The sequence below is a fragment of the Herpailurus yagouaroundi genome, unplaced genomic scaffold (assembly GCF_014898765.1).
Source record: "Herpailurus yagouaroundi ecotype Mexico unplaced genomic scaffold, PumYag 142, whole genome shotgun sequence".
Classification (NCBI taxonomy): domain Eukaryota; kingdom Metazoa; phylum Chordata; class Mammalia; order Carnivora; family Felidae; genus Herpailurus; species Herpailurus yagouaroundi.
The window spans coordinates 57,665,256-57,680,772 of record NW_024412397.1 but is presented as its reverse complement, the minus strand read 5'-3'; the positions used below and the strand labels follow the sequence as shown (position 1 = coordinate 57,680,772).

Here is a 15,517-nt window from a genome sequence, read left to right as displayed (position 1 = left end):
AAGAAGAAAGGAACAGAGAACTACAAAAACAATTATAAAACAACTAAAAAATGGCAATAAGTGCATACTTATTAATAATTACTTTAAATGTAAATGGACTAAATGTTCCATCAAGACATACAGTAACTGAATGGATAAAAAAGCAAGACCCGGGGCACCTGGGTGATTCAGCTGGTTGAGCATCTGACTTCAGCTCAGGGCATGATCTCATGGTTCATGAGTTTGAGCCACACGTTGGGCTCTTTGCCCTCAGTGCAGAGCCCATTTGGGATCCTCTGTCTCCCTCTCTCTTTGCCCCTCCCCCCTCTCAAAAATAAACTTTTTTAATTTCAAAAAAAGTAAAACAAAGAAACCAAAACACACCCATCTACAAGAGGCTCACTTCAGACCTAAAGACACATGTGGACTGAAAGTGAAGTGAGAGAATAACACTTACCATGTAAATGGAAGTGAAAAGAAAGCCAGGGTAGTAATACATATCAGAGAAAATAGACTTCCAACAAAGACTGTAACAAGAGAGAATAAGGACACTATATAATCATAAAAGGAACAATACAAGAGGATATAAAAATTGTAAATATCTATGTATCTAACATGAGAGCACCTAAGTATATAAAGCAACTATTAATAGACATAAAGGAAGAAGTTGACAGTAATACAATAATAGTAGGCAATTTAACTGCCCACTTACCTCAATGGATAATCATCTAGACAAAAAGTCAACAAGGAAACAGTGGATTTGAATAACATGAAACCAGATACACCTTCCAGACATAGTCACAATATTCCATCCAAAACCAACATAATATATTCTTTCCTAGTACACACGGAACATTTTCCAGAATTGACCATGGATTAAGCCACAAAAACAAGACTCAATATATTGAAAAAGACTGAAATCATATTATGCATTTTTTTTCCTACCAGAATGGTAGGAAACTAGAAATCAGTCTCAAGGAAAAAAAACTGCAAAAACCATAAACACATGGAGGCTAAACAAGATACTACTAAACAGCAAATGGGTCAAGAAAGAAATCAAAGAGGAAATAAAAAAATTCATGGAGACAAATTAAAATAAAACATAATGGTCCAAAATCTTTGAAATGCAGCAAAATCTCTTGTAAGATGGAATATTATAGCAATATAAGTCTACTTCAAGAAGAAAAATCTCAAATAAAAACCTAACCTTACACCCAAAGGAGCTGGAAAAAGAAAAATAAATGAAGCCCAAAGCCAGTAGAAGGAAATAATAAATATTAGAACAGATATAAGCAAGAGAACAAAACCAATTAAAAAGACCACTGAAATGAGGAACTGGTTCTCTGAAAATATCAACAAAATTGATAAACCTTCAGCTAGCTCATCAAAAAGAAAAGAAAAGAAAAGAAAGGACTCAAAATCTGAAATCAAGGAGTAGAAATAACTGACACCACAGAAATAGCAAAGGACAATCTGTAACAAATAAATAATTCCTAGAAACATGCAATCTTCCAAAGCTGAATAAGAAATAGAAAATTTGAAAAGATCAATTACTAGCAATGAAATTGAATCAGTAATCAAAAAACTCCCAACAAACCAAAGTCCAAAACCAGATGTATTCACAGGTAAATTCTACCAAACATTTAAATAAGAGTTAATACTTATTTTCCTAAACTATTCCACAAAATGGGAGGAAGGAAAGCTTCCAAATTCATCCTACAAGTCAGCATTACCCTGATACCCAAACCATACAAAAATACTACAAAAAGTGAAACTACAGGCCAATATCTCTGATGAATATAGATAGATGCAAAAATCCCCAACAAAATATTAGCAAACCGAATCCAATATTACATTAAAAAAATCATTCACCGGGGTATCTGGATGGCTCAGTCAGTTGAGTGTCTGACTTCAGCTCAGGTCATAACCTCACAGTTCTTGTGTTCGAGCCCCATGATTGGCTCTGTGCTGACAGCTCAGAGCCTGGAGCCTGCTTCAGATTCTGTGTCTCCCTCTCTCTCTGTCCCTCCCCCACTCATGCTCTCTCTCTCTCTCTGCAAAAATAAATATTTAAAAAATTTGTTTTAAATCATTCACCACAATCAATATTTGCAAATCAATCACATCAACAAGAGAAAGGATAAAAGTCATATGATCATCTCAATAGATGCAGAATAAACATTTGACAAAATATAACATATCTTTATGATAAAAAGTCTCCAGGGGTGTCTGTGTGGCTCAGTCATTTAAGCATCTGACTCTTGATTTCAGCTCAGGTCATGATCTCACAGTTCATGGGTTTGAGCCCCACATCATGCTCTGGGCTGTCAGCACAGAGCCTGCTTAGAATTCTCTTTCTCCCTTTCTCTCTGCCCCTCCCCCCTTGCATGCACACACTCTTTATCCCTCTCAAAATAAATAAACTTTATTTTTTTAAGTTTATTTATTTGAGAGAGAGAGCTTGCAGAAAATCAGCAGGGAAGGGGCAGAGAGACAGGAGGACAGAGGATCTGAATGAAGCAGGCTCTGTGCTTATAGCAGAGAGCTTGAGGTGGGGTTCGAACTCATGAACCGCGTGAGATCATGACCCAAGCTGAAGTTGGACACATAACCAAATGAGCCATCCAGGCACCCTGACAAAGTGGGTTTAGAAGAAACATTCGTCAACATAATAAAGGCCATATATAAAAAACTCACAGCTAACATCATAAGCAATTGTAAAAAACTGAGAGCTTTTCTCCTAAGATCAGAAACAAGACAAGGGTGTCCACTCTTACCAGTTTCATTCAACATAGTACTGGAACCCTAGCCACAGCGATTAGACAAGAAAAAGTAATAAAAGACATCCAAATTCATAAGGGAGAAATTAAACTGTCACTATTTGCAGCTGTCATCATACTATATCTAGAAAACCCTAAAGGCTCCAGCAAAAAACTACTAGAATTGATAAATGAATTCAGTAAAATCACAGGATACAAAATCAATATACAGAAATCTGTTGCATTTCTTTACACTAATAAGGAAGTAACAGAAAAAGAAATTAAGAAAACAATCCCATTTGCAAGAAAAAAATGTATAAAACACTGATGAAATTGCTGACGACACATAAAAAATGGAAATATATTTCATGCTTATGGATTAAAAGGACAAATACTGTTAAAATGCCCATAGTACCCAAAGTAATGTGCATATTTAATGCAATCCCTGGTGTGTGTGTATTATAATTATAAAAATTAATTATAAATAATATATATAATTAATATATTATATATATAATGGACTATTACTCAGCCATAAAAAAAAAGAATGAGCTCTTGTCATTTGTGAAAACATGGATAGACCTAGAGGGTATTACACCAAGTGAAATAAGTCAGATAAAGGAAGACAAATATGTGATTTTACTCATATGTGCAATTTAAGAAAGAGAGCAAATGAAGAAAAATAGAGACAAACCAAAAACAGACTCTTAAACACAGAGAACATGGCGACTGCCAGAAGAGAGGGGTGGGGAGGATGGGTGAAATAAAGTCTAGTTCTTATCTTGATGAACACTGATAATGTACAGAATTGTTGAATCATTTTATTGTACATCTGAAACTAATATAAAACTGTATGTTAAGTATACTTCAAAAAAAATAAAAGTGTAATGAAAGGAAAAAAAGCCCCAAAATGTGACATCCCCCACTCCTCTCCCTTTAGTCTATTTAGCTATTAACAACAGGCCCAATCCAAATTCCATGTGGACATTTGAACTTGATACCTCAAAGCATGCAGATAACACCGGGCACAGCAGAATGTGGATATTCTTACAGAGAATGTTTTCACATGCCATGAGTGACCAGGGAACTGAGGGTTCACAGTTCTTCATTAAGTGAAATATTTTGTGATTAGTGCTGACTTGGTAATTGGAAATTGTGTTTATTATCTACAAATTTCCATGTGTTTCAGATTTCTCCAATTAATTTCCTACCTATGAAGCAATGAGAAATGAATTTTTAATTAAGTACATGACTAAGCCTCAGGGTAGTCATTTTAAACTGATACAAACAGCAGGTAAGAACAGATAAAAGGCTTGTGTGATTTGACTCAAAACACTCTGGAAGAAAAATTTTAAAATAAATAGAATTCTACTTGGACCTAATAGACCCATGCAGAAACCAGGAGACTATGCCAGGGGATGAATCCTGAGAATTTTGGAAGGAGTGGGGTTGGGATAGAGGTAAATACAAGGCTGGGTAAAAGAATATTTATTGCTATGTGGGCACTTTTCCACAGGAAAATAAAATATGGTTCTTGATTTTAGTTATTTTTTATTCTCTTACAAGTCTGATCTTCAATCATTGGGAACTCATTTCAGTCATTTCAGATCATCAATCACTATCACTCTTAGTATTATATGTTTTTAATCATGTATACTAAAATTCTATTTTTGCTGTAACAACACTCTGTAGTCATTCAGGGTGGTTTTTCACACATAAATTTCAATATATTTCACTTCCAATCACCTAAATGTGGATGCTCCTCAAATTTCCAACACTGACTTTATTTTTCTGTTTACTGTTTTTAAGTTAGATCTGATCTATGCCTAAAGTTTAAAATATAACCTAGATTCAAAGTATTCTGAAAGGTTAAAAAAATCCATATTCATAGTCCTCACTTCTTCAAAATCCAGTTTCTGTTGTCTACTAGACCTTTCTACTTGGATAAGTCACCCAGTGCCTCAAACTCACCTTGTCTAAATGGGCCTATATCCTCCCTGCTTCTAGCTCTCCTAATTGGTTTCACTTCTGGATTTCCCAATTTTTACTGGTGCTACTGTCATTCTCTCAGGTCATAAAGTCTCCTCCCATTGTTAGAAATGTTAAGATAATCTTTTTATTAAAAAATTTTTTGTTAATATTTGTTCATTTTTGAGAGAGACAGAGCGCGAGCAGGAGAGGGACAGAGAGAGAGGGAGACACAGAATCCGTAACAGGCTCCCTGCTCCAAGCTGTCAGCACAGGGCCCATCGCAGGGCTCAAACCCACAAACCGTGAGATCATGACCTGAGCCAAAGGTGGACACTTAACTGACTGAGCCACTCAGGTCCCCTGAAATATTAAGATACTCTTGATACTCCTCTCCAACCAGTCACTCAGTACTACTGTTCCTTCCTTCAAAATGTTCTTTGCATTTTCATCTTTATTTACATTGCAGTTTATGTCTTTTTTCATTCATTCAATAAATATCAAGCACCAACTATACAAAAGGCACTGGCACTAGGGCAGTGAAAAAACAGACCAAATCATGCCCTCCTGACTTCATCTGTCCTATGACCTTGGCATCAATCTCTCTCAGCTCAAGGACTCTGCTCTGTGCAGCCACCTCACACTGATAAAAATACTCCTTGACCATATCACTTAGCCTCTTCTAGCCTCTCAGGCAGCTCTATGAGGTAAGTTCCACCCTCCTAGAGCTCCAGCCCTCTACAGCCTGTAGAGAACCATCTCAAACTCCTTACCTCCTGACCCTCTGTCCAGCCCAAATGGGTTCTTTGCTGTCCATGAATATGTCTTGGTTCATTCTCTCTTCATTATTCTTGCCTGTTCTACTTTTCCAGCATTAATTTAGAGCTGCTATCTCTCTGCATATGAAATTATAAATTCTTCTTCTTCTGTGAATTCCTCCCAGCCCACTTCTAATTTTCTCCTCTACTTCTGTATTATTGCATCTTATAAAACTGGCAATTAATCATGGTTTACTTTAGGGTATCTCTTGCATTGCAAAGAGCTCCCTATCAATTGCATTACTGTTCATCTTAAACTTTGTCATTTCCCTGTAGCAGTGATTCTTAATTAAAAGCTGTTGATAACAATATATGTGATTGCAAAAATCGGAAATGACTCCTTTGAGGAATCATTAGTTCTGGCACGGTGCCTGTTTTGTGTTTCTACCATTTCTTTGACCAACCACACAGTTAAAAAATAGAAGAGGCGGTAACACTTCTTAACTCATTCCAAGAGGCCAGCATTACCCTGATATAAAAGCCAAAGATACTACAAGAAAATTACAGAGCAATAACCCTTACCGACATTGATACAATAATCCTCAACAAAATACTAACTTTAAACTGGATTAAACAATATATTAAAGGTTTATACAACCTGATCAAGTAGCCTTTACTCCTGGATTGCAAGGAGGGATCAACATATGAAAGTCAATCAATATATCATACCCCATTAACCGAATGAAGGGAAAAAATAACGCCATCTCAATTGACACAGGAAAGTGTTTGACAACATTCAGGTGCTTTCATGGTTAATTTTACATGTCAATTTGACTGGGCTACAGTGTGCCCAGATATTTGGCCAATTATTACTCTGGGTGTTTAAATGAGGGTGTTCTTGGATGAGATTAACATTTAAATTGGGGAGTTTCTGGATTGGTGAACATGTGGAGAGCAGGGGAGAGTGGCATGTCTGGAGAGGGCACTTGCTCTATCCATCTCTTCCATATGGCTATTCTTAAGTTATATCCCTATATAACAAAACAATCATCTAAACTGTGAACCTCTGATGTCATCTCCACACTTCATCAATTCTTACTTCAGTTCTTTCATGGATGATATAATTTCTCAGTCCAGGCTTAAAGGAGAAAAGTCTTATTACGATAAAGACATGGAAGGGCAGGCTTTAGAAGTATAAGAAAGTTCTGGATATTTAAAGGCTAAAGAGTATCTGGGAAAAGAAAACTATGAGAAAATCATAAGTGAATGCTCAAAAGAAACAGATGCTCAAGGCAAACATATGGCAGAAGTATTATTAGTACAAGGACAAGGGAGAAGATGACCACCAAGGCCATCTCCTCAAGCCTACCCCAATGATCATTCCCATACTGTAGCTACTGTAAGTACCGTATTTTCTCCAACCACAAATTATATATTTAGTAATACTATCCACATAAATTCCTTTGTTCTTGTCCACAAGTTCTGATGTCTTTGTTAGGAAAATAGCATCAGCTATTTTTACCCAGACCTTAGCCTAATTCCTATTGGTTCCAGTTTCTCCCACCCGCTGAATGGTTAGCCAACAGTGACCTTTTTTTTACTTTTTCTCTTACCACTATTTAACCTCTTCTATGGCAGTGCAAACAAACTCCCAGCCCTAACTTGCGTAAGCCATGTAGATCCCAGACCCCACCCCCTCCTTTTCTCTGGGTCATCAGTACTTTCTACCTGGCCATCCTTCACCCTTGCAGCTTCAGACTGAGACATTTATAGAAATTAACTTGCACTTACTTATACAGCTGGTAGGTGCCAGAGTGAAACTTCAATAGAGGTTTTCCTATCTGTATACTTCTCCCTATTCCCTTGCTGTTAATTACCATACTAAGCATGAGATTGTATACTTATATATAATATACGCATATTCATTTAAAAGATTATAAAGTAAGAAAATGTGTATAAAAAAAGGAGAAGTAAGGCTTGTGAAAAATCTACAGGTACTATATATATCATGTAAATGAAAAAAAATGTAACACTTATGCCTGATTGTAAAGGTTTCTCATGGGTTTTATCAGGTGAACATTGGTCAGCATTCTGCAGAAACTTTCAAGTTGCAATTGCTTTTAAATATTATGTGTCAGGAGCGCCTGGGTGGTGCAGTCGGTTAAGCATCCGACTTCAGCCAGGTCACGATCTCGCGGTCCGTGAGTTCGAGCCCCGCGTCAGGCTCTGGCCTGATGGCTGGGAGCCTGGAGCCTGTTTCCGATTCTGTGTCTCCCTCTCTCTCTGCCCCTCCCCCGTTCATGCTCTGTCTCTCTCTGTCCCAAAAATAAAAAATAAAAAAACGTTGGAAAAAATAAATAAATAAATAAATAAATATTATGTGTCAATTAGTCAAGAATGGCACATTTTATACCTGTGTTTTTGGTTTTTGCCTTCCAGGGGTGACTAACAAGAGGAAATGCGCATTACACTGCATGCTAATATAGCATGCCAATAAAACATTAAGAGCTTAGCTGTGGCACAGACAATAAAAAGATTGGGTGCATCTGCAAGTACCTTTTTTTTTTTTTTTTTTTTTTAACTAGTTTATTTTTTTTTGGGACAGAGAGAGACAGAGCACGAACGGGGGAGGGGCAGAGAGAGAGGGAGACACAGAATCGGAAACAGGCTCCAGGCTCTGAGCCATCAGCCCAGAGCCCGACGTGGGGCTCGAACTCCCGGACCGCGAGATTGTGACCTGGCTGAAGTCGGACGCTTAACCGACTACGCCACCCAGGCGCCCCTGCAAGTACCTTTAAGAAGAAACCCGGGTACCTGGGTGATTCAGTTGGTTAAGTATCTGACTCTTGATTTTCGGCCTGGTCATGATCTCACGGTTCTCAGTTTGAGCCCCACATCTGGCTCTGCGCTGACAGTGTGGAAGGAGCTTGGGATTCACTCTCTCTGCCCCTCCTCTGTTCTCTCTCTCTCTCAAAGTAAATAAAAACTTAAAAAAAAAAAAAAAAAAAACCAAAATTTAAAAGGAAGGAGAACACTTTCATGTTCTATGAGTAACATAACCTGTAAACAAACCATAATGTAGAGAAGTGGGGCCTGGTTCAATTACTGAAAAAGAATAATAACCAAATATTTCTTTAAATTTCTAGAGTTCAGAGTTCCAGAATTTTCAAAATGCTCTTATGTATATAATGTCATTTTACCATAATGGTTTCATGCAGCAAGCAGGAAAGTGTAAGTTTTCCCATCTTACAGAGAAGGAAGGTTCAGTGTCAAAATCCTTCATGAAATGTTTCACACCTAGTAACAGAGAGCATAAGTAACCTGAACATTATTCTAAGACCTTTGGAAACATCAACCTAGCTCCTTAATCACAGCTGACAAAGTTTTCTTTAAGCAACATTAATCAAGATACTCCTGGGGGAGTTTTGTTTAGTCCATAAATGGCTCTCCGGGATCATCAGATGTAGATAATAAACAACAGAAGAAAAAAAAAAAGCAGTCACAAGATTATCATTATACTTTCAAGGTGTTAAAGACTACATTCATTCATTCAATAAATATTTAATGAGCAACTACCCCATGCCAGCCACTGGGTTAGATGTTAGGGACTCCACCTTAAGCAAAACAGGTTATTTGCCCCCACTGTCATGGAGTTTTCTCTCCTGTGTGTGGGGAGTGGGATAATTGAGACATCAAGTTTTAAAAAGAAATCTCAAAACATCATGATGACAAACTCTGAAGAGCACTAACAAACAAAATAGAGAATGTGTCCCTCCAACATATACCCTTAAAGCTAACCCAAAGTGATGGTATTAAGAGGTGGGGGCCTTTGGGAGGTAATTATGTCATGATGGTGGAGCCCTCATCAATGAGACTAGTGTCCTTATAAAAAAAAAAAAAAGCCCCCCCCCCCCCAGGGGGAACCGGGAAGAGGGAGTAGTGAGCAGGTAGGCCCTTGCCTTCTTCAACCATTCGAGGACATAAGGTGAAGTCAGCCACCTAGAACAGGGACATCACTAACCATGACGGCACTTCATCTTGGACTTCCAGCCTCCAGAAATGAGAAGTAACTTTCTGTTGTTTATAAGCCACCCAGTCTACGGCATTTTTGCCACAGGAGCCAGAGGGACTAAGATGGGTGCTACATACACAAGCCTATGAAAGGAGGACCTGATCTAACTGGTACTCTGGGGGGACAGAGTAGGCTTCCTTCGAGAAAGCGATGCTAAGTGTTGATTTCTGAACGATGACCAGGAAGTACTATGCCTGGCATGGGGGGGTGGGGGGGGGAAGAGGCGGGAGTTGCGAGGGGCGGGTAGACTAAAAGGTTGCTGGGCAGATTGTGCAAATGAGATTCTAAAATGAGGAGGGCGGGAAAGCACCACACATCCCGACAAACATGAAAGTTCTTTCTGGCAATTCTGTCTCCAATTCCCACCTCGCTTTTTCCAACTTACTTCCATGGAGTTTCCATGTCCACGGGTCCCAGGTTAACCGGCCTAGGCCACCGCGCGCATCTAATGATTCCGCCACTGGGCAGCGGGGGACTGTGGACGCCGGGGCGGCTGCTGTGGATGGCTCACCCACTTGCCCCAGGCACTCGACGACACACACCATTCCTACCGCAAGCACCGTGGCTCTTGCAGGAAGTGGGCGGCCCACACTCGGCCAGGGAAGCGGCTGCGCTTCGGTGCGGGTTTCATCACGGACGCCCAGCCTCACCCCAAGCCCCTCCCCCTCTCCCGGAGCTCGGCCTGCCCCTCACACCACCAGCCGCGGCCCCGCCGGGATCTCCGCACCGAGGCCCGGGCACTGCCAGGCCCTGAATGGTCCTCGGCGGGAACGGTACCCACGGGCGGGAACCACCGTCTGGCCCCGGGGCGGCCGGGGTACCACCGTCCCCCGACCCGTCCGCCTGCTCACCGGGTCTCGGGTCTCAGGAGTCACACGATCCGGCCGAGGGCGCGACGGCAGCGACCACGCCACAGCCAGCCCTGCGCCCGTCCCTCGGGTCGGCTTCCTCGGACTCTTGAAGGAATATGCGGCCCCGCGGGGTTCTGCAGATTCGGCGTTCTCTCGGCCCGCACACTCGTTCTCTCTTTAAGCACACAGAGCGGGAAAACACGGGGCAGAGTCCTTCAGAGCCACGCCGTTTGGGCCACCGTGGTGAGGCGAGGACAAGGACGCACCCAGGCACTGGAAGCGTCGACTCTCAGGCCCAACCGGCTGTTAATGGCGGGCAGGCTGGCCAACACCGGCCATGAGGAGAAAGGCAGCGCCAGCTGAGGGCTAGGGCGGGACTTGGGCGTGGAGCGTGGCTTGGGAACCATAGCGCCCGGCGGGGGTGGAGTCTGCCTGGCCGTTGGCCTGGCGCGTGAAGGAGTGGGAGGGGCCTATATGCACCAGAGGGGCGGGGTCAGAGAGCAGGGGAAACAGTGCCGGCGGGGGCGGGGCCAGCCTGGCTGTGGGCGTGGCAGCTGAGCGGAGTGGGCGGGTCGACCTGCAGCGGTTGGTGGCCGTTGGCGCGGCGGTTGGGAGGGTTGTGAAATTTGGGGCTCACACCTGGGGTCAGGGTCATTCATATCAAGCTTGTGTCCGATTCTGTAGAAAGCAGGGAACCGCAGCCACCCCAAGCTACAATCAAGGTCTGCTTCAACGTGGTTATTCCCTAGAGAGGCCAGACCACTGCGAGTCCTGAGAGGTGCGGGGGAGAGAAGCTTCGAACAGTGGTTTTTCACCAAGAGGTGTCGAAAGTGATTGCTGAGGCATCAGCGGGCTTGCTGGTGAAGCTAGTTGTCATCCTTTCATAATCTCTCTTTCAGTAGATTGGAGAGCGGAGTAAAAATAATTCTATTTACCCAGAGTGGCCTTAGAGAGATAAAGCGATCAAGAGGGGACAGGAGTGTGTGCAGGCAGCGCTGGAACGGGCCCCGCTTATGTGGCCCCCTGATCTCTTAGTGGGAGTTTCTCAGAGACTCGGGAACTTGGGGAGAGGTTGTGGGCAGCAAAAGGACGCCCAGTCTCCAGATGGGGGCAGATGGGGGCAGCTGAGGGTGGTGGGGAGCCTGGGCTGTGGCCCCTCCGGCGGGAGGCTCCAGCCGTTTAGTGTGGAGTTGGGAGCAGACAAGCTCTCTTTGGGATTCGAGGTGTCCTATACGTTTTTTATTCTCTTGCTTCAGAGGGCACGGCCAGACCCAACAGATGGAAGCTGCGAGGAGACCAATTTAGACGTGATTGGGGAGGTAAGGATTGAGCTGACAGAACACCCCATTCCTGGGATTAGGCCATCACTGGCAGGGAAGGATGAGCCCCATGGTGGAAAGAGCATGGTTTTGGAAATGAGAAGTGTCTCTGCTTCTGGTTTTGAGTTGGTCATTTATTTCTACAAGGCTGCATTTCCTCACTTCTGAAATGTTGATAAGGATATTTTCCCTGCTACCTCATAGCTGTGGCGGAGGTTGACTTTGATGGCCGCTGTGAAAATGCTTTGCACAGTAAGGGTGACAAGAGCTAACAATTACTGACTCCCAGCTGAGAATATGAAGGGGTTTTCCACATGCAGTCTCATTTCATCCTTACATCAACTGTTTCTGGTTTTACAAATGAAGAGACTATGGCTGCTATCAGAGAAGTTAAGTAATCTGCCCAAGGCTTTTCAACAGGTTGGAGCAGAATCCAGGCCTCCATGTATTCAGACTGACCCCAGAGTCTATTCTCTCAGCACTGCACTATAAAACCTAAATCCTGTGGGTTTTGTTGTTATCAGTATTTTATAGAACCAACTCCAAATTTAGGCAAGATACTGAGCTATATTTCCTCTAACTCCAACAGTGAGATTTGCTGATTCCAATAATCGACTCTACCTACAGGCTTTTTGTTATTATAGCTTAATTTTTCAGCCTTAAGTAGCCTTTTTACCTATAAAAGAGTCCTGTCAACATGTAAATATCCCTTGAGGTGGGGGGGAAAAGATTGAGGGGAGGTGCCTAGAAACAAAGAGATGAAAACTTGACCTAGATTAAAAAGGGCATAGAGGAGAGTTGTGGGAAGACGTAATATTAAGCAATTTGTCTCTCAAATTGTCTATAATGACCAGTTTTAATTTTTAAAAATTTCCTATCTGTAGTGGACTGATCTTTTCGTAAAATACTATAAAAATGATTTACTAGAAAAATGAAATGAAAAAACAGACATAATACGTACCCAGTTTTCTGAATTAAAGACCACAGAATGAACCTGCATTTTATTAACCATAAGAATAAATAAAACAGGAAAAAAAGAATTTTAAAACCAGTGCACATTCATTGAAAGTATGGATACAAATGTGACAAAGAATCCCTACTATGCTTGTAGCATTTTTTTCATTCCACAAATGTGTTTACTTCTTGCTAATTTATCTAAAATTAATTTGGGTTTGGGGCACCTGGGTGGCTCAGTTGGCTAAGCATCTGACTTCCGCTCAGGTCATGATCTCATGGTTTGTGAGTTCGAGCCTCGCATCGGGCTCTGTGCTGACAGCTCAGAGCCTGGAGCCTGCTTCAGGTTCTGTGTCTCCCTCTCTCTCTATCCCTCCCCTACTCACACACTGTCTCTCTCTCAAAAATAAACATTAAAAAAATTTTTTTTGAAAGCTCATTAGAGAAACTAATCTCATAGAGGTATGTTGATTGCAGTGTAAGAGGAGATTAATTTCAGCAAGTTCAAGATACTAATTTTTAACTTAGATCCAAAATGAAAATTTTCACAACTCATTTTCAGTCCATCAACTAGTTCCACAATTTATTTCATAGTTATATTTCAACTACCTTTTATTGAAATCACCTTTCAGTAAAAGGCAGAACCATGATTTTCTTACATATGCCTGTTCTTGTAATGAAAAGATAAAATTTAAAGCATTTTGTCAAACTTGTAAGATGTAACTTTGCCGACTGGCAATATTAAGTTCATCACCTACTTCACTGACAGTCATTATTAAGTGATGGAACATGTCAAAAATCTGTAAAGGTATATTCTTCCAAGCTTTTATTTTTCCCTTTCAATCAGATATTTACTGGCAAAACATGTTGCCATACTTCTTTGCATGGAAGTATAAAAACCATTAAAATACTGAAGATAGCAGCAAATAAGCGAGACTATCTAATGTACACTTTAAAAAATTAGAACCAAATTAGCTTCTTATTTTGTAGAAACCTATGACATGAATTTGCCTTGTGTTCTTAACACAACTTTCTTGCTCCATAAAGATCCTAATTCAGCATGTGGTACCTGTTATGATTCAACTTCCATATTATTACATTTTTTATAATTTTAATTTTACACTTTTATAATAATCTTCAATTTACATTAGTTTTTGTTGCATCACTAAGCATACTTTTTAGTGAAGCTGACATTTTTCATAGCAAGACGTTTCTCCATGAAGGGAGTTCGAGACTGATTATGGTCAGTTGCAAGCTCTCCATCTGGGTAACTCTTACAAAGTGCTTTTCTCTCATTACAGGGGTCCCATCAGAGCACGTTCCTACTCAAAACTTAAACTCCAAGCACATTTGTTGACAATGTAATCCTTCATGGTTTTCTTCAGTACAGAGTTGGTTGCTTTTAGCAATAAAGCTAGGTGGGGATGGGGAGAGGGGCGGGGAGAATCCTACCATTTTACTATTGTGTTCAAATTAATTCATTTTAGCAAGATCTGTGTGGCTGCCGAGTTGCAGTGAAAAACAGGCAACATGATGTATTTTATGGTTGGTCTTAATTCTTAACAGCCGGTTTCTGAACACATGTGATTGGAAAGTGATTCTTGAGCCCCATTTTTTCCCTGTGTTTCACCTAATGCTTCTAAGCAAGCATCTCTGATGCAATCATTTGCTAATCTTCCAGTAATTATCAGTGGATTTTTAGTTTTAGCAACCTGAGGAGCAATTTTCTGTGAAGCCCCCCAAAAGCTTTAATGCTTATAGTGTAATATGGAACATCTGCTCTGCCAGCCTCTTGATTCAAAACTCTCTTTCTCAAAGACTTCTTTTTTGTTTTGGATTTGTTTGGTAAGTAAATGTCACTTAAGGATCCGTTTCATTCACGACTCATTAGTACTTTTCCATAAATCACATTATGGTTTTAAAACTTTGTCAGACAAATTTACTTGCCTAGTACAGCTACCAAATATGTGTGTATTTACATTAAAAGTCGTAATTAAAAGTCAAAGTGATTATAACAACAATGTTGGATTATAGCTGACAAATCTTAAAATGATGTGAAGCATGAGGCGGTCCTCCTGTGCCCCTGTCACATGCATGTACCACTCAAGTTCCACCCAAACTGCTCTGTACCCTATTCGATGAGTTGAGTTCATCAATCATGTCATGGGGCTTTGGGAAAATATATCACATTATTACATGCACATTTCTTAAAGCTTCCTCCTGTTCTTTCTGCCTACATTGTGTTGGACTTTGTTGTTGTTTTTAACTTTATCTGTTGAAAGAGAGAGAGAGCGAGGGAGCGAGGGGGTCGGGAAGGGCAAAGAGAGAGGGGAAGAGAGAGAATCCCAAGCAGACTCCTAGCTGTCAGCCCAGAGCCCGATGTGGGGCTCGATCCCACAAACAGAGCCAAAAACCAAGAATTGGATGCTTACCCAACTGAGCCACCCAGGCACCCCTGCAGACCACACTTTGAATAATATTGTCCTGGAATTGATGATTGGCACTTGTCAAAAATGCTAACCTCTGCTGGGTACCAAATGCTTACTTGGCAATAGAGGAGAAAAGATATGTCAGTTCTTGCTCTAGTCTGGCTCAGCCCCAATGATTGGGTGTGTCTTCTTCAAAAGCTACATTTCCTTCATCTCAGGGTTATCTTTGTTAGGTGCCAGTCAAGAAAAGCTACAACGTCCAGTGGGATGTAAACATCAACACTGGATTTTCATACCGCCTCAGAGAATGGCCTCGTTCTGGATATCAGCATTGCCAAAGTGGATGCCATTGTATTAGAGATTATAATTGGCAAGGTGGGTGCTTAATATTCAGGGTTTTTTTCTCCCTACCACCAGTAACAGAGCAG

At 41.1% G+C, this 15,517-nt stretch overlaps 1 protein-coding gene across 1 annotated transcript in view; it reads left to right on the top strand.

The window, feature by feature from the left end:
* LOC121032732 (uncharacterized) overlaps window positions 1–15,517 on the top strand; it is a 32,035-nt gene that overhangs the window by 12,825 nt on the left and 3,693 nt on the right. Inside the window, exons 4-6 of the mRNA XM_040478497.1 lie at window positions 10,005–10,630; window positions 11,072–11,165; window positions 11,644–11,706. Of these exons, the coding sequence (XP_040334431.1) occupies window positions 10,005–10,630; window positions 11,072–11,165; window positions 11,644–11,706 (783 nt within the window). The remainder of the gene's footprint in view (window positions 1–10,004; window positions 10,631–11,071; window positions 11,166–11,643; window positions 11,707–15,517) is intronic.